The sequence below is a fragment of the Punica granatum genome, chromosome 7 (assembly GCF_007655135.1).
Source record: "Punica granatum isolate Tunisia-2019 chromosome 7, ASM765513v2, whole genome shotgun sequence".
Taxonomy (NCBI): Eukaryota; Viridiplantae; Streptophyta; class Magnoliopsida; order Myrtales; family Lythraceae; genus Punica; species Punica granatum.
This window is the reverse complement of record NC_045133.1, coordinates 25,182,571-25,202,587: the sequence shown is the minus strand read 5'-3', so window position 1 is coordinate 25,202,587 and position 20,017 is coordinate 25,182,571. Positions and strand designations below refer to the sequence as shown.

Sequence of the window (20,017 nt, the reverse complement as noted above, 5' to 3'; positions counted from 1 at the left end):
CAGGGCTCAGTTGACTCCGAGCAGTGGAGCCTCGCCATTATCTTGTGTCAATGACGACTACTTGGAGCAAAGGTTCAGATGGAATCCCATTCATCCTTAATTGATCGTCTCGATCGATCCCTCTTCTGCCACTTGTGTTCTCAGTCATTTGGCATGCAATTCAACCATAGGATTAAAAGCATCTGTGATACTCGTGTTCTTATTAGTCATTTGGCATTCAAGTCAACCATAGGATATATAGAAAGCAGCATCTCTGGTTACCATTTCCAAGGGGGACTCCCTTGAAGAAGTATTTTTGCAGTTCCATGTTCTCAGACTTTTGTTTGTTTTTCAAATTATTACTTTATTTTGTTTTCTCCAATTTAATAATAAATTCTCTCTCATATTTTTTCATGACTATTATTACAATTAATTTTTAATAATAAATTCTTTCAATTAATCATTATTTTTTGTCTTTTTTTCTAATTTCGTAATGAATTCTCTCATATATTTTTTCTTAATAATTATTATAATTAATTTTTTAATAATAAATTTTCCCATCTATTTTGTCTTCATTTTCTTAGAAGTGCAGTAGAGTTAAGTAGAATAACAACTTTATTCCGAAACCAAACGCAAACTCAGTCATTTGGCATTCGATTCAATGCTATAGGATATATAGAAAGCACCATCTCTAGTTACCATTTGCCAGGGTGTACTACTAGTACTTCTGTAGTTTCGTGCTCTCTCTCTTCTTCTTCTTCTTTTTCCCTGTAGTTTCGAGTTCTCTTGAAGTAGCATTGATTGTAGTTAATATATTCAAGTACTGGAATTACCTATATTGTCTCCGGATGTACATGCTTGATACACCCCATATGTTTCTTGATTTCGGATGCGGTTCATCGAATTCCTGATTTCGTGTTCTCTTTCCGCCTATATCATATTTGTGAGTCCTTACTCTTCAGTAGGCCCAAGTCGTGATTATGCTTCCATAGTGTTGATCGGGTCTCTGTGGCTGCTTCCACGAGGGATATGACATGGAAAGATTGATGGTTTGACATGATTTTATGTTCCTTTTACTTAAATGAGAGGTAGCTGCCCCTTTAGGTGCTTGGGTTCATCGAGTTTGTGATCATCTCTTTGTTGAATGTTGGTTAGCTTTGGCACTGACCAAATTGGAGACTTTTTTTTCTCTATTTTACCTACGCCGCACTTTGTTTCATTCTTTTGTGGTCGCAATCTGATTAACTCTCTTGTCTGGTCTTGAAGTCGTAAACTGCCAATGGCGGCTGAACATCCCCAAGTGCTCTTGTGGACAAGTCCATTCGCTCTACTCTGTATTTTGCTTCTTCTTGTAATCCTCGTGTCTTTGCTAGGTTACAGTAACCACCCAGACAAATTTCTTATAAATCCACTAAATTCTTATAAATTCAGTAAATTCTTCTTAACATCTGCATATTGGATCTAAACTCTCAACAAATACCTTCTTGAGCTACGCGTATAAAAGTAATGTGGATAGGGTTTTTTTTTTCTTACTAAAAATAAATTAAAATCTTTTTTTTTTCTTTTTTTAATTTTTAATTCTTAATTCTTATTAAATTTAAGCATATAAATATCTCTTTTAATATGTGTACCACTTGATGTTTGAAAGTCCCCTAAATCCGACTAATCTAGGTTCGAGTGAGCTCGACTCACTGGGGGATAATTCTCTCATGATCGTGAATTTTCTCCAATTATATAACTCGCACTGGATGCCTTACCTAAGGATAACAAGTGCAAATCACCTAAAATCGACAAACATTGATAAAAGTCTATTTTAATTCATCACCAATTTAAATCGTCTCTTTCTATTTGTGATTTTTTAAAAGTCCTCTATGTCCGATTAATCTAGTTTCGACCGAGGCTGTCCCACTAATGCATAAAAGTCTATTTTAATTTTTCACCAATTTAAGTAATCTCTTTTAATAGGTGACCTTAGAAACGTCATTTATTTTTATGGTAAAACTAATGTTAGATTAAGATTATGTTTGTTTGAACTTAATTTTAAATGCTAAAAATTAAGTTTTGAAATTTTAAGTATTTAATCAAACAAGTGCTTAATTGATTAAGTAAACATATTTGATAAAGTTAAGTATTGAAAGTTTAGAGTTTTTGGTGTAGTACTTACATGTCAGCCCACTATTTTCTTTCTTTTCACTTTTGATCCCTATCTTTACAATTATTTTATTTTTATAATTTCTCAAAATAATAAAAATTCAAATTAAAAAAAAGGGAAAGAAACAACAGATCGGGAACTAGGAAGGGGCGGTGGTTTTATCTGTCCAAAACTGCTTGCAAACTCTTTAAAAAGTTGTGGGGCACCACTGCAAATATTTTAAAATGGACAACAGCTGAGCGAATTAAGTGGAGAAATAAGTAGAAATTTTCTATTTAATTGATTAAGGCATGATCCATAGAATTTTTGACTTGACTTAATCAATTAAGCTAACTTGAATTGCATTTACCAAACAAGTTGAATTGAATTAAGTGTTGACAAATTAATTTCAGCAGTTAATTTTGGATGTCAAACACACTCTAACGTATTGAGTGAGACTAATTCTTATTTGGATATTACCTTGGTCTTGGCCATGGTATGCTTTTAATAAATATCGAACCTACTGTATGAAAGTTCGTCTACTTAAAATTAACGGACCACTTAAGGCCTATCATATTGTGATAATAATATTTTAATTAGAAATATTGAAATTTTAGTTATATAATATATTAATTATTACAAAAACTACTATAATAAATCAACATTCATGAAAAAATTTCCAACCGTGGCACCGCACCGACATTTTCCTATTATAATCTAAAGGCGTAAGTGTAAAACTTTGTGCTGGCACTTGAAAGAGCTTTTTTTTTTAATGTAAACAACATAACATAATAATAAGATTCAAACTGCTGCCCCGTACGAGAATATGAAATCTCACAATGGTTAGTCCAAGACAAGAAAAAAGAACTCTTGATCAGGCATTACTTTCAATTAATCTTTTCTAAACATTCATTAAAGCTGGATATATATTTTCCTCCAATATGATCTCATCTCAACCACCCATTTATTTGTATATAACGCACTCGTCCGGCTAATCCCCACGACCCATGAAACACCCAGCCATGCCATGGCAGAGGCCGGCGGCTTCTCCTGAGCCATAGATTTCGATCTCCTTCCGGCCGGGAAGAAGTTGTCAGATGCATGGTGGGAGTGGGCTAATGGGTCTCCCCTCCATGAGAGAAATGGAAATGAGGGTGGAATGGCACAGTATGGCAATGCCCATTGATTGTGTGGCTCAGACAGAGTCTCATAGCTAACATTCAAATGTCCTCCAAACGTTATCTGATCCTTCTATCTCAGATATTTCCTCGAGGACCCATCCATCTCCACTCGTTCCCTTAACTGATTTTCAACCATAATCACATTTCCTAGAGAGAATCCTCGTCTTAAGAACTGTCGCATAGGATAGCTTTGTGAAGTGCATATATAGTATAGGGAGGGAGGCCGTGTTAGTGGTTCTGAGCTTAACATCAGGCGAAGAAGAAGAAGAAGAAGAAGAAGGCAGGGCGGCCATGGCCACTCATGCAGCTCTTGCTTCCTCTCCCATCCCTACAACCAATGCCCGCTTCTCCTCCAAGTCCTCCCACTCCTTCCCCACCCAATGCTTCTCCAAGGTCCCTCGCTGCCGCCTCTCTTTGCTCGTGTTTCCACAGTTCATTCATTTGATGGTATTGACATGTGTGTTTAACTCGGTGGCAGAGGTTGGAAGTGGCAGAATTCTCGGGGCTGAGGGCCAGCTCGTGTGTGACCTTCCCGAAGAATGCCGGGGAGGCATCCTTCTTTGATGCTGTGGCTGCTCAGCTCACTCCCAAGGTTACTTACTTGTCAATTCATCTTCCACGCGCATCACACTTTCCGATTGATCCTGTCAGTGTCCGCGGTGATTCAGGATCTGCTTTTGGAAGCATGATCATATTTGAGCTATATCGTGATGGAACAAGAACAATTTTGGCTCATGGACATGACTAAGGCCTCCTTATTGTAATTGGATTGCTTGATCACGTGTTTAAGCATCTCATATCAGTGATCTGGTAAATGCTTTGTGTTGTGGCTGAGCTCAAGATGCTTACAGATACAAAACTAACCGATGTTTCGGCAATATTGTGCTTAAGGACTAATAGACTTGATTGTGTTGAGCATATTTTTCTATCGGTAGAATGAGGGCTAGCTGATCGTGGGGCTTCTCAGCTTCTCCGACATGTACTTGTTATAGGGTAGTTGGTGGGCACAAAACCAAGATATAAACCGGTATCAAGAAACTGTCCTAGATGTAGGAACTGTGAAATATGCATTTTTCTTGTTTCGGTAGTTCTCCGAGGCACTTAAAATTCTGATATGCTCGTTCGGGTGATCTGATTATGAGTGGTAAGACCTTCAGCATCATCATGTCCTTGGATTTCCCGGGAGTTCCATTTATTTGAGAGTTCTGTTTGTTGAACAGACTACAGGATCAGCACCTATTAAGGGAGAGACCGTGGCCAAGCTGAAGGTTGCAATCAACGGGTTCGGTCGCATTGGAAGGAACTTCCTCAGGTGCTGGCACGGGAGGAAGAACTCTCCTCTCGACGTTATTGTAGTTAACGACAGCGGAGGTGTGAAGAACGTAAGTATCCAGTGGGAAAAATTAATAAAGTGGAATTCCTCTCTGGTGTTTCATGAATTTACTGAACTCGAAGGTTAATTTAATTCTATATGATATCAGGCCTCCCACTTGCTTAAGTATGACTCAATGCTCGGAACTTTTAAAGCTGACGTGAAGATCGTAAACAATGAGACGATCAGTGTCGACGGGAAGCCCATCAAGGTTGTTTCCAGTAGGGACCCGCTCCAGCTTCCTTGGGCTGATCTCGGGATTGATATTGTTATTGAGGTATTTTAAGCCCCTCATGTCACATTGTGATCAGCAAATACTGGATTATTTGTCTCGAATTCGAGATTAATGGGGATCGGAAGCTTTTTCTTTGTCATGAAAGTGTGTGAAATTATAGGGAACTGGAGTGTTCGTTGATGGACCTGGCGCCGGAAAACACATCCAAGCCGGTGCCAAGAAGGTTGTCATCACCGCTCCCGCGAAAGGTGCTGATATCCCAACCTATGTCGTTGGTGTGAACGAGGGCGATTACTATCACGAGGTCTCCAACATCGTGAGGTTGGCTTCCCATTTCCTTGTTCCATGCCCTTACATTTCAGTTTCAGATGTTCCTAGAATTGCTTGCTACATAAAGTTCCAAAAGCATAACTCGCGCCAAATGATTGTTATTCCTCAGCAATGCTTCTTGCACCACGAACTGCCTAGCTCCTTTCGTGAAGGTCATGGACGAAGAATTCGGTAAGGCCATTTCTATACTAAAACGAGCCTTGCATCGCGCACAGTTCCAAGACCTAATTGTTTCGTGTGATGACTTATGTCTTACTCTGTTGCAGGAATTGTCAAGGGTACCATGACCACAACTCACTCGTACACCGGTGACCAGGTAAACTGAGTTTTGATACACTTCAAGAGGTTAAACTTTTAGATCAGCTTGCGACGATTTGTAAGCAATTGTCTTCTGTTCGGTCCGATACTGCAGAGGCTATTGGATGCTTCCCACCGGGACCTGAGAAGGGCCAGGGCTGCTGCCCTCAACATCGTGCCCACAAGCACTGGTGCTGCTAAGGCAGTGTCCTTGGTGCTGCCCCAGCTTAAGGGCAAGCTCAATGGGATCGCCCTCCGTGTCCCGACCCCTAATGTGTCGGTGGTCGACCTTGTGGTCAATGTTGAGAAGAAGGGCCTCACTGCTGAGGACGTGAATGCAGCCTTCAGGAAGGCCGCCAATGGCCCGCTCAAAGGCATCCTGGACGTGTGCGACGTACCCCTCGTGTCCGTGGACTTCCGGTGCTCTGATGTCTCCTCGACCATCGACTCCTCGTTGACTATGGTCATGGGAGACGACATGGTCAAGGTGGTCGCCTGGTACGACAATGAATGGGGATACAGGTGAGAGACAAACATCCACAGGCTTACATTAGATTTTTCAGGCCTTAAAACGTTTTGTTCGATCGGTTTCTGCGGCTAAAATGCCCGTGAAAATGCATGTTTCCATCTTAACAAGGATGTTCATTTTTCCTACTGTTTGCAGCCAAAGGGTGGTCGACTTGGCCCATCTCGTAGCAAGAAAATGGCCCGGGGCGCCCGCCGCCGGAAGTGGAGACCCCTTGGAAGATTTCTGCCAGACGAACCCTGCTGACGAGGAATGCAAAGTTTACGAGAACTAGTTCGACTCGTGATCTCTGAACACTTTTTTTTTTCCCTTTCGAGTTCGATCATACATAGGGGCAAGAACGAGGAATTTTTCGCTTCCACTATATCATCGGATGATTGTAGAGTGACACCAGAGATTTGGAAGTAAAATGTGTTATATGAGGTGTACTAAGGCGGTGATCTGAAATTCCATTCCTATTATTATCTCTCAGAGAAACTTCATTTGTAGCAAACTACTTCCCTGGTGCGCATCGGTTAGGGATCACGAACAGCAGATATACCGTGCTCGGTTTGGTTTAAATCATAACTGTCGAAGATCATTACTTTCTCATGAGTCCCGCTGTAACGAACAGTTCCGATCTTGTCGAGCTCATAAACTGGTTCAGGTCAGATATATGGAGGAATTTCTCTGGATAAAATATACTCGATAACACGACTGCGAGAGCTTACGGCTTTGCAGATGGAAAACCCCGTTTTCCCTAGCAACACTTCGATTTTCAAGACAGACTCGACTCTTTCAACTGTTCGAGCCAGACATCGCCTTCGCACTACTCCCCAGTTTAGGCCGACGGTGGAGACTCTCTTGGCATAATTCAGATTTGAATAGCCGTGAAATACGCCCGGGGAATACTCGATGTTTTGGACCGCGGACCTGTATACATGAGTTCACTCACGTAGACTGGGTATCGAAAAAGAGAAAATTATCAAAATGATCCTGAAATTTCAAACGCCATTAGTTTACGTGGACAAACCTTCGTTACTCATATTTAGTAGTTGAATTATTTTGATAGAAGGAATTGAATTTATTGAAATTCCTGATGGCAATTTTTTTTTTGAGGATAAAACTAGTCTGGCCGATTGAAATTTTGCCCCGTTTGGATTCAGAGTTACTTGATTTTAACTTTGATTTTAACTCAACACACTACACAACAAAATACACATTTCCCAATTCAAAAATTTTAACTTTAACTTTAACTCAATACACTACACAACAAAAATACATGTTTCCTAAGTCAAATTTATAATCACATCTCATTTGTCATTTTTCACAATCAAAATCAAAATCAAAATCAAAATCAAAATCAAAATCAAAGTAATTTTAACTCTGAATCTAAACTGCCCCTTATAAACGAGTCTGATAGTTTTCTCGAAAAAGAAATTGTTAGAGAAATTATGGGAAAATAAAATAATCTTAAAAAAAAAACTGAATACTAAAGAGGGAAAAAGAGAGAGCGGTTGCGATGCAACCGCTCTTATCCGTACAGCCGAAATTTCCAGCGCCAAAAAGAAAACAGAAAATCAACGTTCCAGCCAAAAGTTGACACGTCATCACGTGGAGCCCACCACCGTAGCATCCCACTCTCAACGAGGCGGGGCCGGAGCGCAACCCCTCAGGCTCCAAGGGGGCGGACGAATCTGGGCCGTCGAATCTCCACTGACATGATCCAACGGATGGGAAGCACTTGCAGGCCAGACCGTGAGCAGATCCACCAACCGCTGGACGCCACCTGTCACACGCTCCATTTCCCAACTCCACTGACAGCGAGGAGATGCACCAGACTTACCTGGACCCGCCCGTCGCCAACCATTTTACCAACGACGCTCTCTCTCTGTTTCTGTCTCTCTCCCCCCACTCTCTCTCTCTAGATTCTCCTCCTGCGATCGTCTCGCTCCTCGTTAGGGTTTGTTTCAATCGAAGAAGCAATCGGGGAAGCATCAGATTCGGCAGTTGCCGCCTCGCCTCAGTCTCTGATTTCTTCGGGATGGAGTCCCCGATGTCCAATTTCCAGCTGGGCCAGCTTCGGCGGTCGAATTGCGGCATTGCGGAGTTCTTTCGCGGGGGAATCTGAAGCATGATCTGTTTCTTGGGCAGTTGGGAAAGTTCGGTGGTCGGTGGATTGCGGGGTCATGGTCTGAGATGTCAATTGGTTGTTCTGGGAGGTTATCGTTATCCGTTTACTGAATCGGGGGTTGTTCTGGTGATTTGTTAATGGCGGATGTGGTACAGCTCGAGGACTTCTGATCTCTCAAGGAAGGTCAATTTTGTGGCGGAAAGGTAACCTTTTGGACATTTCGTGAAGCTTTTGGCTTGCTTGCTGGGTATTCCCCGCAGAAATTGCTTGGTATTTGAAGGATTTAAGGTGGATATTCCTCGAAGGCTGAGGTTGGTGGTTAAGCGGCCATCTCTGAAGACTCTTCTACTCCAGTTCTCGCTTCTTCGATTAAAAGCTGGGTCTTTGCAGAACTTGAATTGCCATTCAAAGTCGCCGAGGAAGGGGGATTCAATTTGGGATTTTGCTTGGTTGGGTCTGTTCTATGATTTGGAACGACAATATGGCCGCAGGCACTGATTTATCGTGTCCATTCACGATGCTGGAAGGTAATTACGAGAATGTCTTGACAACCGAAGATGAAAGTTTAGATAGCTTGAAACAGTTGACGAGCGGGAAACCACCACGGCACCTCTCTACAGTTCAACATTGTGTGATATCAGCAAGGTTGCTCCCTGCCACTGATTCGGTGAGTTGAATTTTTCTATTTTTTCTTTTTCTGTAGCTTTGTTGTCAGATCACTGTTCATACTCAATGAACTAATTTGGTAAGATTCACATTTCTCCGATTAAAAGGAACCATTTTGATTTCTGGAGCAGCAAAATTTTGATTTAAATGGAGAGATAATCTGTGTATGTGGGCTGCTTGGATTTTGTATAAAGGATTTATATTTAGCATAATTGGTAAGGTACGAATATCAGTTATCAAATTTAGATTTTATGATTGTTATGGACATCTATGGTTCTAATGTTGTTCTACTTCTGTCCGATTAAATTGGTTTATGATTTGACATGTTGATGTATTACCAAATTTAGATTTTATTATTGTTATGGACATCTATGGTTCTAATGTTGTTCTACTTCTGTCCGATTAAATTGGTTTATGATCTGACATGTTGATGTGGCTGTAAGTACAATGACGAGACTTACACCACGGAGAAATCATTATACAACATTGTGGGATATAGCTGATCTTGTTTTTCTTTTTTTGAACTTTTTAAGGAATCAGATGGTGCTACTAATGGCAGCAATTCTCCCTCCGATGAAAAATTGGAGTTCATGCCTGTATTTCGCTCAGGATGCTGTGCTGAAAGAGGGCCAAAACATTTTATGGAAGATGAACACATTTGCATTGATAATCTTGTTTACCATTTGGGCAATACCACGGATTGTCCTTCCCCTGGGGCTTTTTATGGGGTCAGTATGATTATCCATCATGCATATACTTTTCCCAATGATGCAATGGAAAGATAGTATATTTACAGATCAGCATCTATGTACAGGTATTCGATGGTCATGGTGGTACTGATGCTGCAGTGTTTGTTCGGGATAACATCTTAAGGTTCATTCTTGAGGATTCCCACTTTCCAGTTTCTATGGAGAAGGCAATAAAGAGCGCTTTTCTGAAGGCCGATTATGCATTTGCTGATGCCTGTTCTTTGGATATCTCTTCAGGCACCACTGCTCTGACTGCTGTCATTTTTGGAAGGTAACTTGCTATATCCTAATGTACTTGCAGTTATTAGCTTTCAAATCTGTAATTGCTAGCTGCAAATAATTTACAAGCTTTCTTTCTAACAGAACAATCGTAGTTGCTAATCTTGGGGATTGCCGGGCTGTGTTGGGAAAACGGGGTAGAGCAATCGAGCTTTCCAAGGATCACAAGCCCAACTGCACGTCCGAGAGGCTAAGGATTGAGAGGTTTGGGGGAGTTGTCTATGATGGGTATCTTAATGGTCAATTATCTGTGGCACGGGCCCTAGGAGATTGGCACATGAAGGGTTCCAAGGGCTCCGCCTGCCCTCTGATTGCAGAGCCTGAGTTACAGGAGCTGAGTTTGACTGAAGATGACGAGTTCCTGGTCATGGGGTGCGATGGCCTGTGGGATGTGATGAGCAGTCAGTGCGCCGTCACGATAGCGAGGAAGGAACTGATGCTTCACAACGATCCTGAGAGGTGCTCTAGAGAACTGGTCCGAGAGGCCCTCAAGCGCAACACCTGCGACAATCTGACTGTTATCGTCATCTGCTTCTCCCCAGACCCTCCTCCCAGAATTGAGATACCTCAGACCCGAGTTCGGAGGAGTATATCAGCAGAAGGACTAAATCTTCTTAAGGGCGTGTTGGATGGAAATCCGTGAGCAGAAGAAAAGAGAGGTTTGACGGGCCATATGGGGACTCAGAGCGGCCACTGTCGGTCGGGTCATATTCCTGTTCTTCGTTCTCTCACCGAATGAAGGCTGCTGCTCGAGCATATAAGGCTGACACAGGCACGTTTCTTGCCAAGTAGTCCCACCTGCTCATCGCATCACAGCTCGAATTATTTATGTTGTTGTTATGAAATATATTGTTTGTTAATTGATGATGAGGTTCAGTTCGCTTGAACAATCTGTGATCGCTGTAAATATGTTAAAAATTTGAGAGGCCTAGATGGCTCTACCATTTTTTTCTGCTATTGAAATATTCTTCCTCTTGTTACTTTATCTAACCGTGTGCAAAGTTGGCCTCACGTAGGGCTGCTGTGCAGCAGCCCGATCGAGTGCAAAGCCCAGATATTCGGCCTCAACAAGCATGGAATTGAACATTTCCCTAAGCTAGGAAAAATCAAAATCAAATATTAGTCTCCTATCTTGGTCTCGTCTTGTCACTCTAGCGGCCGCCTCATGTTCGATCTTGCATAACCTTCCCATGCATTGAGCAAACTAACTTCCTGCCTGAAAAGCTAGGCATATTGGTTTCTTTCCATGTAAAGTATCATTTGAAAGATACTAACGCATTGATCAACTGCACAAAAGTTGCTTGCACCTCTATAAAGGCAGAATTCAAATTGATGTGTGATTTTGATAATACAAGCAGTCCCAAACGGCAACCGAAGCAAAATCTGTTTTAAGAGTTATGAAAAGCAGTGAAAATTGTTGATGAAACAGCAGAAGCAGTTGATAACTCAGTCATGAAAACTTCTCCTTCGGAGACAATCATGAATTTAGTTTTTCATCTCTGCTTGAACTGACGTTCTTTTCTTTGGGTCAAAATGCTTGAGCTGATATAAGCTGGAGAGAGTTGTGAGGAATCCCTCAGATGAAGCCATTCAAAGTTCTGCTTCCGACTCCTCATCATCATCGTCACCATCCACCGTATTGGGACTACTGCAAATAGGAGCAGGAGGAGCGGGGATGAAAAGTTTGCATCAAGCAACATGATATAACTATAGTTGGAAAGTCATACTAAAACAATGACACATCCTAATCAAGTTATTTGTAAGAAGTTAAACCATTTCGATTCAGCCAACAGTTAGATCTCTCTTTGAATTTGAAAGGGCCCCTTCTTCCAAAACCACACACTTCATTTCTATTTTTCTGCAAGGAATGGTAAACCGAAAAATTACCTGCGGCAGTGCTTGCTCAGATCCTGACATAGTACCCGACTTATGCCACCCGCTTCCACTGATCCTTTCCTTATCAGTTCTGCCAACTGCAACAACATCATTGAAAAATATATATAAGGACCTTAACGAAACTTATATTACTGCTTCACCGCAGAAAAAGTTAAACTACACTACAAACTGCCACAAAAAGTATAATATGAGAGTCCTCACCTTATCTTCGGTTTCTTCAAGCAACCTGTCAGAATTAGACATGATATTAGCTGTGGTAAAACAAAACGACCACTTGAAATCATAAGAAAGTGGGCTTTTGCAAGTGAGCATCAAATATAACATTGTTGATGACAATGGGCTGAAGAGGAATGTAAAAACTTCTAGAGGACTAACCTCCCGCAGTAAGATGATATAGCTTTGGAATGAGCTCGAGCTTCCGGCTTATCTATCACAAAATGGAAGAGAAACTCTCAGAAACTTGCTGCTGGAAAATCCTCACATAATCTAGAGAGCCGCGCAGAGAATCTTCAGAAAGATTTCCCTGCTACTATTAGACATGTTTTTCAGAAATTCGTGCAACAACGCTCTTTTTCGTTATATATTGAGCATTCTGGCATACACTCAGCAGCAACTGCTGATAAACACAGCCTCATTCAAAGTGCAGCACTTTCTGCTTTCACCAATCATCATGAGTATATTCCTCTACAAATTTAACTACAAAAAATAAATAAACTCGGGATAAAAGTAAGACCGGAAACATACTTTCTTTCAATTGGTCCCAATCATATACCTTGACCCATTCTGGCTTGCCAGAACCCCTCTGCAAGGAAAATACTGATATATAAGACCAAAGTGCCTATATAACCAATTGAAGTGCAAGAAAACATATTTCCCTTTGCAACGGCAGTGCGCATGAGACCAGCCAAGACCACTACCAATTATCAATTACCTTCTCAAGCGTATAATCTTGCATCTTTTCACAGAGTCCATCCAAAAGTTCAACAACTCTCAGCTCACTGACCCTGTTCGAGATATTTGCAATAGCATAATCACCAATCAATATAGAATATATGCCTCACAATATACTCAGATGCAACAGTTCTCGAGGAAAGACAAGAATTAAGAGCATCGCCTCATCTTAAAATTCTCATTCAGCGGCGGAAAATCAGTAACACGCGAATTCATCATTCACCTCACCTGTAGTCAATTAGCTTCCCTTCTCGTTGACCTTTAGAGTCTAGACGATGCCTCATATCCAAATGATTCCTCGGCTTCTCCTGATCATCACAGAACCATGAAAATCTGCTAAAAATGCTCTTCGCTTGTCTGTTCAACCAAACATTAAATAAATAGAAAACGCAAGTTCTTACATTGGAAAGCCCGATTTCTAGCTCTCCCTGCAAAAAACCATTCGGCAACGGCAATTAGATCCACTGCCCAGCTCACTGGGGACTCATACTGAAACAGAAAATCAGCTCATAAAAACAGATTTCACACCGAAAAGCGAAGAAATCGTCATCGTCATCGTCGAAAGAGAAAGAGAAGAGCGTCAGATCTGAAGTTCCTCCTCCCGAGTTCCAGGAGAAGACGGACTTGGACTAGAAATAATACAAGTGTTGTTCGTAGAGAAGTACAATACAGTACCGCGACGGCATTGCAAGCGGCGCATTTGTCGTCGACGCCACCGTGCGCGACGGAGAGAACCGCGAACAGCAACAGTAAAAGCCCCGCCGGCGAGAGGATCTCCGCCATCTCCTCCGAAGGAACTCTCTCTCTCTCTCTCTCTCTTGACCGAAGACTGAAGTGTCGTAATCAATCGGTTTCTAATAATTTTGTAGCTTTTTGGGCCGGGCCGTGATTTTTGGGCCGTGTTGAGAAACGATAAATGCAGGGTTTTTCTGTAATTTTGTCTTTTGTTTGGCTTCTTTGGGTAATGGAAATTATTTTCATTTTTTGTTCCCCTTTCTTCGGGCAACGAAATGTTTTTTGGGGTTTTTATTTTGCTAAATAATGAATACGGCCAAAAAGAAAAAAAAAATGTACTAAGAATAGCTGACTCCAATATCCGTTATAAGATTCACTGGTCGTTAACGTAAAAGAGACTGAGACAGAAAGACACAAGCCCGATGTATTTAAATTCAAACTTGCTGGAGTGGTGAGTCCATGGGAAATTATACTTCTTTGTCATATATTAACTTAAGTAAGAGATGACATAGCCCGGTACGTTTGCTTCTCGTCCATCTTTCGACGATGAGTTTGTTATGTCGTAATATGATGTTCAGGACTCATTGTGGTGCGATGACCCTATGTGTACTTTCGAGTAAGATAGAGTTCCTTCTTCTCGATCTATCTAGAAATTTAGATATGTCAAGTTGCTATGTCGTTTAGGCTGCCTCCAGTAGGCGCTTGCCCCCCACCTAGCAAGGGGACACGCGCGCGTCTCTGGCAAAGGTGTTGTCACTTGTGCCCAGAGACGCCCGGACAGCCAATACGTGGCAGCCCGTCCAACTTCTTTTTTAAAAAAAAAAAAAAATTGAATGCAATGGCAGCCCTACTCCTCAAATATATTTTATTTTGTATTTTTTTTGTAAATTCTAATTAATTTAATTAATTAAAACTATTAAAAATATATATTAATTATATATAATAGTAGCTATATGCATTTAATTAATACAATATGAATGTGAGTTCGGATCAGAGACACCAAAATCAGAGGTACAAATGAAATAAATGTCTATCTTTTTTTTTTGAGTTTATCTCTGTCTGATGTGACGCATATAGAATAATGTGCGATTCAGTTCAGAGACAAGGGGAGAGACACCCCCACCGGAGACAGCCTTAGGCAGCGAAAACTCACGAGTTAAGAATTCGACAAATGTGATACTCTAGTTTGCCTCGTTTTATTTAAGTTCATGAGACGGCATCATCATGGCAAAGTTAAGGTTATCTCCCAACTACCGCACTGAAGTTTGCCAATTGGGAGTAGTTGGGGAATATTATAAACTTCTTGACTGAAAAGGAAAATCACTTATTACGATATATGCTTTTTAATCAGAAAAAATATATATCTTTTATGAGCTCTCTTATATTTTATAAAATAAATATAAATTTGTTCCATAAAATTTGCTTTAATCGTTCTTTATGGCACGCGTTGCTCATTTTAGACCAGCAATAACATTCCCTTATCCGACATCTCAAAAACGAGAAATGCATTAATTCTGTAGGTCCTAATTTATTTATTCTATTAGAGATGTAGCAATAAATTACGTAGTCCCACCTGCAGTTGCTTCCATTTCATACCCCGCAGGGGTATGCACCGTCAAAAACAAATGAAATATATTATAAAATCTCTCAACATATCAAACTATTGCAATCCCTGCTTCCTCAGTCTAAATATTACCGAATAAATAGACCAAACACGCCGTATCTAATAAGATTTAGTATTATAAATTAAATTGCCGTAGCTTATTTATTCACTAATCAAAAAATCAAGCCGATTGAATACGATATGATTTATTCACTAATACTCGTGAAAGTACAAAATGAATATTTTACTCGGTTTTTTATAAACGCAATTAGTCTCACGAGAAAATTAAAGAAACTTTATAGAAAAATATAACTAATAAGAAGATATAAAACATAATTAAATATGCGGCCGTAAATGGAAAAAAAAAAAAGAAAGTAAAAATGAACTCTCTCGTGAACAAATTTTAGTATGGTCGGGAAATTTTATAGTCTTTTCAGATATCCTAGTAAATCTAGCTCGGCTCGTCCGTACGCAAAAATTGTTTGTCTCGTTAATGTTAATTGCCGAGTAATATTACCATCGAGATTAAAGAGGAATATAAGCATATTATTAGGTGACAACGAGAATCATGGAATCATCAAAACGGCTATAAGTCCATGATGATCATCACATGAAAAAAGAGAGTGACCATAACCACAAAAAAAAAGGGAAAAGGAAAAAAGAAAAAGAAAAAATAATGTAGAAAAGAGAGAGCGCTCGCAATCACATCACATGGCAATATGAAAACAAAAGGGAATGCCAATTGATCGATAAAAAGGTGAGGGGTCGGCCTTCGACAGGCGTCCTATCGCTTTTTCTACTAATCCCGCTCCCAACCTACCAATAACTAAAATCGATTAACCCAATGAGATTTGATCTAATAGTTAAGATGCGCCTAAATTTGCATCCGATCTCTGGTTCGAATTCATTTGGGACCACCGCAGCGTCTTTGACATGATTACCAGCTCCATGCGTTACCGTGAATTTCGCGAATTCTTGGGAATTAGTCGGAAGAAACTTGGACACCCAGAATTAGTCTAAAAAAATAATAAATAATTCAAATCAATTTTGTGGTTGAAAAAAAAACACTACATTTTATTTCTCGTATGTGTTTATTTACTTATAATTGAATAATCAATCATTTTTCATTTTTAATGCATTATACCATTTTTTATTAGGACTTGTACTGTCATAAACCGATCCAGTATTAACATGGAAAGATACGATAAGGAGTTCCTCTAATATCCCCCGACTATCTGTAATGTCACTGCTAGAGGACTCGTACGCGGGTCTACGTCTCTTGATGTCTTCCTCGATCGGTGATTCGTGTTTAGTCAAAATATTACATCAATCAGTTATAATATATCGGAACCGGGTCCCTGCGAACCATACAAGTATCAAAATTTAATGGTATATCTCCAGATGATGCTAAAAACGAAGTGCAATTAACGTGGGAATGTGAGATCATAGGATAATTCTCTTTGGAGATTAATGTAAAAGGCAAATACCTAATAATTTAATTACATAATAACTAATAAATAACATTAATATTATTCTTGCCCCCTCTTCTTTCTCTCTCTTTCTAGAAAGAAAAGTCTCCCTCCTTGTCCATCTCTCTCTCTCTCTCTTTCTCTCTCTAGAAAAGCTCCTCAAGGCAGGCTCACTCCCACACCTATCTCGGATGGGACCTTTTCCATCAGCCTCAGAGAGTTGCGAGAGATGCCCATCGGGAAATTTCCCCTTCCAGTCCGGCCTCCATTTCTGGGTCTCTCACAGCACTTGCCCCTCAAGCTCTCTCTCTCTTTCTCTCTCTCTCTCTCTTCATCTCAGGTGATTCTTGCAGGTTTCCTTCAATGGGGTCGGTCCGATTCTTCCTCAAGAACCCGTCTCTGAGACCATCTTCGCATGCTGTGAATCTCTTTTCACTTGTTAACTGATATCATGCTGCTGCAATGACGAGCTTAGCGAAGTTAATAAAGTTGGTTTTTTTTTTTTTTGGTTGAATCGCTCCTCAGGATTTCTGTCTTGTGCGGGAATGAATTTTCTTGAGAGGAGCAACTTCTTTCTCTAGATAAGACCAGCTTCCAAGCTGCTGATTCGTGCTCTCTGCGTTTTTTATTTGTGGGTCGGGGAAGAAATTGATGCATTTGCCTTCCTATTTCGTAGGATTTGATCCGGCTATTGTGGTGTGGATCTGAGGATCTGGTTCTTGTCTTCTTGGTTGTTGAGTTTCTTGAATAATTCTGTTATTAGGAAGCTATGAACGGTTTCAAGCGTTGTGAAAATCTGAAGGTTCGAGCTGCTAATGCCTCATAATTATTTGCCTGAGAGATCTCAAATTTCTGCATACCGATCAATCATGATATTGTATGGTGTGAGCTTTTGATCATGTATAGTTTGTGACGTGCTTGTATTGAGACAATTATGATTGCTACCTATCAATCTGCTTACTCAATACCTATTGATCTATGTGTATGCATGACGAGAAAATTCTCTTTTGGCAAAATTAAAGCAGGTGAATGATGGTGAACACATGGGAGTAATGATTGGAGTTTGCTGAATTGCAAAGCTGTGATTGCTTTTTCCCACCCCTCATAAGGAAAAGATAAGGAAGAAACAAAAGACATGCTTTTTGGCAGATGGCGGAAGAAACCTATTTGCGTCGAGATCTCGAGGCCCTGAGCGTATCGAGACGACTAGTGAGGAGTGTTAGTCAGAAATGGAGGAAGAAGAACCGCAAGAGTGAGGACGAAGAAGATAAGACTACAGGGGTTTCCATGAGATGCCTCACTCTGTATGGAAGAGGTGGGGGTTGTAAAGTGGGAGCCGACACGGGCGAGGAATACGGGGACCCAAGCAGCCGAAGAAGGTCAAGTGCTAGTGAAGAAGGCAAGGGAGGAATTGGATATGTGACAGCATGTGCGCCTGATGAGATTGGGATCGGGGTTGATTGCTTCTCCTATGGTGTGAAGGAGAGGTTTTGGAGGAGGAGTAACCGGAGGGATGTAGAACTCGAAGAAACAATTAGTAAGATGCATGTCTTTCTTCCTGATGATATTCTTGAGATGTGCTTGGTTAGACTTCCTTTGACGAGTTTAATGAACGCCCGCCTGGTGTGCAAGAAATGGAGGAACTTGACTTCAACCCCTAGGTTTATGCAGATGAGGAAGGAGGGGTTGTATCAGAGCCCATGGCTCTTCCTGTTTGGGGCGGTTAAAGATGGGTATTGCTCGGGTGAAGTTCATGCTCTAGATGTGTCGCAGGACCAATGGCATAAGGTTGAGGCTGAGTTTCTTAAGGGAAGGTTCATGTTCTCGGTCACCAGTATAATGGAGGATGTGTATGTCGTTGGGGGGTGTTCTAGCTTGTCTAATTTCGGGCGGCTCGATAGGAGCTCATTTAAGACTCACAAGGGAGTTTTTGCATTCAGCCCGCTAACTAAGTCCTGGAGGAAGATGCCTTCCATGAAGTATGCTAGATCAGTAGCGATACTCGGAGCATGTGAAGTCGGTCCGGGATCTATGTTGGGGGGACAGGGCCATCAAACCCGACAGGACAGAAGGGCCCCTCGAACCCGCCTTGGCGGGGTGTCTGATGTTTACGAGGATCCTCACAGGCTTTCATTGAGACGCCAAAACCGAAACACCCTCGACGAGAATGAGTTATCCTCATTGAGTAGAAAGCCAAACAAATTTGTCAGGCAAAAGAATGAGCAGTCGTGCCTAAGGGGAGGCTTTAGGAGGTTTGTGTTGATTGCAGTAGGCGGGCTTGGCTCATGGGACGAGCCCTTAGATTCAGGGGAAATTTATGATTCAGCCTCAAACAAGTGGATTGAAATTACACAGTTGCCCCTGGACTTTGGGATCGCCTGTTCTGGCGCTGTTTGCAATGGTATCTTTTATGTTTACTCGGAGAATGACCGGCTCGCAGGCTACGACATCGAGAGGGGATACTGGATCCAGATCCAAATAGGCCCATTCCCTCCGCGAGTCCATGAGTACTACCCCAAGGTCGTTTCCTGTAACAGACAGCTCTTCATGCTCTCAGTTTCTTGGTGTGAGGGCGATGGGCAGATCGGTCGAAGAAACAAGGCTGTGAGGAAGCTCTGGGAATTGGACCTCATGTATCTCAAATGGAAGGAGGTCTCAGTCCACCCTGATGCTCCAATGGACTGGAATGCCTCATTTGTTGGTGACCGAAATATGATTTTTGGGGTCGAGATGTTTAAGATATTTGGTCAGCTTTTGGACTTCATTACGGTGTGGGACGCATCGGCTGCAGGACCAAGCTGGCGCCATGTGTCGATGAATCGGATGGCCCAGGAAGTGGACGCATCATCATGTGTGACGAAGACTTTAGTTGCAGTGTATTTGTAACCAAGGTTCTATCAGGTCCGGGATTCGGGCCAAGTATATGCTGCGTTGGGTCCCCATTTATTCTTGAGGGGGAGCTCGCGAGTTGGAAAGATTGACGAGATCATATGGATATCCCCATTTGCTTTCAAGGTGAGTTCCCTGCTTGGATCACATTGGCGGTGTAGCTTTTGCTGTAATTTTCAGCATGAAATTGATCTTGTATGCCTGATCTCGATTGTGTTGACAGACTTCGATTTGATGCTTTTGTTGTTGAAATTCATCCATTCCATTGATTTTGTTTCAAGTTCTGGGTTTCACCACGCCAGATTGCATTTACATGTGGAAACCTTGGTTTATTAATTATGTCTTGAATGACTGTTGCCTGTGGTAGGGTCTTCCCGTCTCTTGTTTTCTGATATTGCCGATACAAGTGGGAAAATACACGCTCGATTTCTTTGATTTAGGAGTCACTGGGGTCGGGCTTTTAAATCAAGTGTGCCGTGATGCACGTGTTAGATGTCCCGGTTCCCGGAATTCTCTCGGATCAGTTTTCTATCGATCAGGCCAGGTAAGAGAGTGAGGATGAGGAGCATCTGCTCCCCATAGGAAAATCCAAAAATTTCCTAGGATTAACTATCCT

General features: G+C 41.4%; 4 protein-coding genes across 17 annotated transcripts; 3 read left to right on the top strand and 1 right to left on the bottom strand.

The window, feature by feature from the left end:
* Window positions 1–3,394: 3,394 nt before the first annotated feature.
* On the top strand, window positions 3,395–6,528 carry LOC116213424 (glyceraldehyde-3-phosphate dehydrogenase B, chloroplastic). The gene is made up of 9 exons (XM_031548345.1): window positions 3,395–3,684; window positions 3,770–3,883; window positions 4,512–4,673; window positions 4,773–4,940; window positions 5,059–5,219; window positions 5,338–5,399; window positions 5,495–5,544; window positions 5,641–6,047; window positions 6,190–6,528. The coding sequence occupies exons 1-9, from the start codon at window positions 3,583–3,585 to the stop codon at window positions 6,323–6,325; spliced, it is 1,362 nt and encodes a 453-aa protein (XP_031404205.1). The 5' UTR covers window positions 3,395–3,582; the 3' UTR covers window positions 6,326–6,528.
* Window positions 6,529–7,907: 1,379 nt separating this feature from the next.
* LOC116213421 (probable protein phosphatase 2C 27) lies at window positions 7,908–10,843 on the top strand. 2 transcript variants are annotated; one of them, XM_031548341.1, is made up of 4 exons: window positions 7,908–8,831; window positions 9,364–9,558; window positions 9,645–9,850; window positions 9,943–10,843. In XM_031548341.1, exons 1-4 carry the CDS (start codon window positions 8,628–8,630, stop codon window positions 10,499–10,501), a joined length of 1,164 nt encoding a protein of 387 aa, XP_031404201.1. In that variant the 5' UTR covers window positions 7,908–8,627; the 3' UTR covers window positions 10,502–10,843. The 2 variants fall into 2 exon arrangements, with proteins under 2 accessions (XP_031404201.1, XP_031404202.1); XM_031548342.1 differs by having other exon boundaries at window positions 7,909–8,831; window positions 9,371–9,558.
* Window positions 10,844–11,136: 293 nt separating this feature from the next.
* Window positions 11,137–13,544, bottom strand: LOC116213422 (protein seele). The gene is made up of 9 exons (XM_031548344.1): window positions 13,381–13,544; window positions 13,107–13,133; window positions 12,934–13,013; window positions 12,686–12,758; window positions 12,499–12,556; window positions 12,130–12,181; window positions 11,956–11,980; window positions 11,746–11,831; window positions 11,137–11,506 (listed from the first exon to the last, which is right to left on the bottom strand). Exons 1-9 carry the CDS (start codon window positions 13,486–13,488, stop codon window positions 11,449–11,451), a joined length of 567 nt encoding a protein of 188 aa, XP_031404204.1. The 5' UTR covers window positions 13,489–13,544; the 3' UTR covers window positions 11,137–11,448.
* Window positions 13,545–16,601: 3,057 nt separating this feature from the next.
* On the top strand, window positions 16,602–19,767 carry LOC116215119 (F-box/kelch-repeat protein At5g42350-like). 13 transcript variants are annotated; one of them, XM_031550712.1, is made up of 3 exons: window positions 16,602–16,787; window positions 16,866–16,932; window positions 17,538–19,767. In XM_031550712.1, exon 3 carries the CDS (start codon window positions 17,662–17,664, stop codon window positions 19,396–19,398), a length of 1,737 nt encoding a protein of 578 aa, XP_031406572.1. In that variant the 5' UTR covers window positions 16,602–16,787; window positions 16,866–16,932; window positions 17,538–17,661; the 3' UTR covers window positions 19,399–19,767. The 13 variants fall into 13 exon arrangements, with proteins under 13 accessions (XP_031406572.1, XP_031406573.1, XP_031406563.1 ...); XM_031550713.1 differs by having other exon boundaries at window positions 17,535–19,767; XM_031550703.1 differs by having other exon boundaries at window positions 17,038–19,767.
* Window positions 19,768–20,017: the final 250 nt, after the last annotated feature.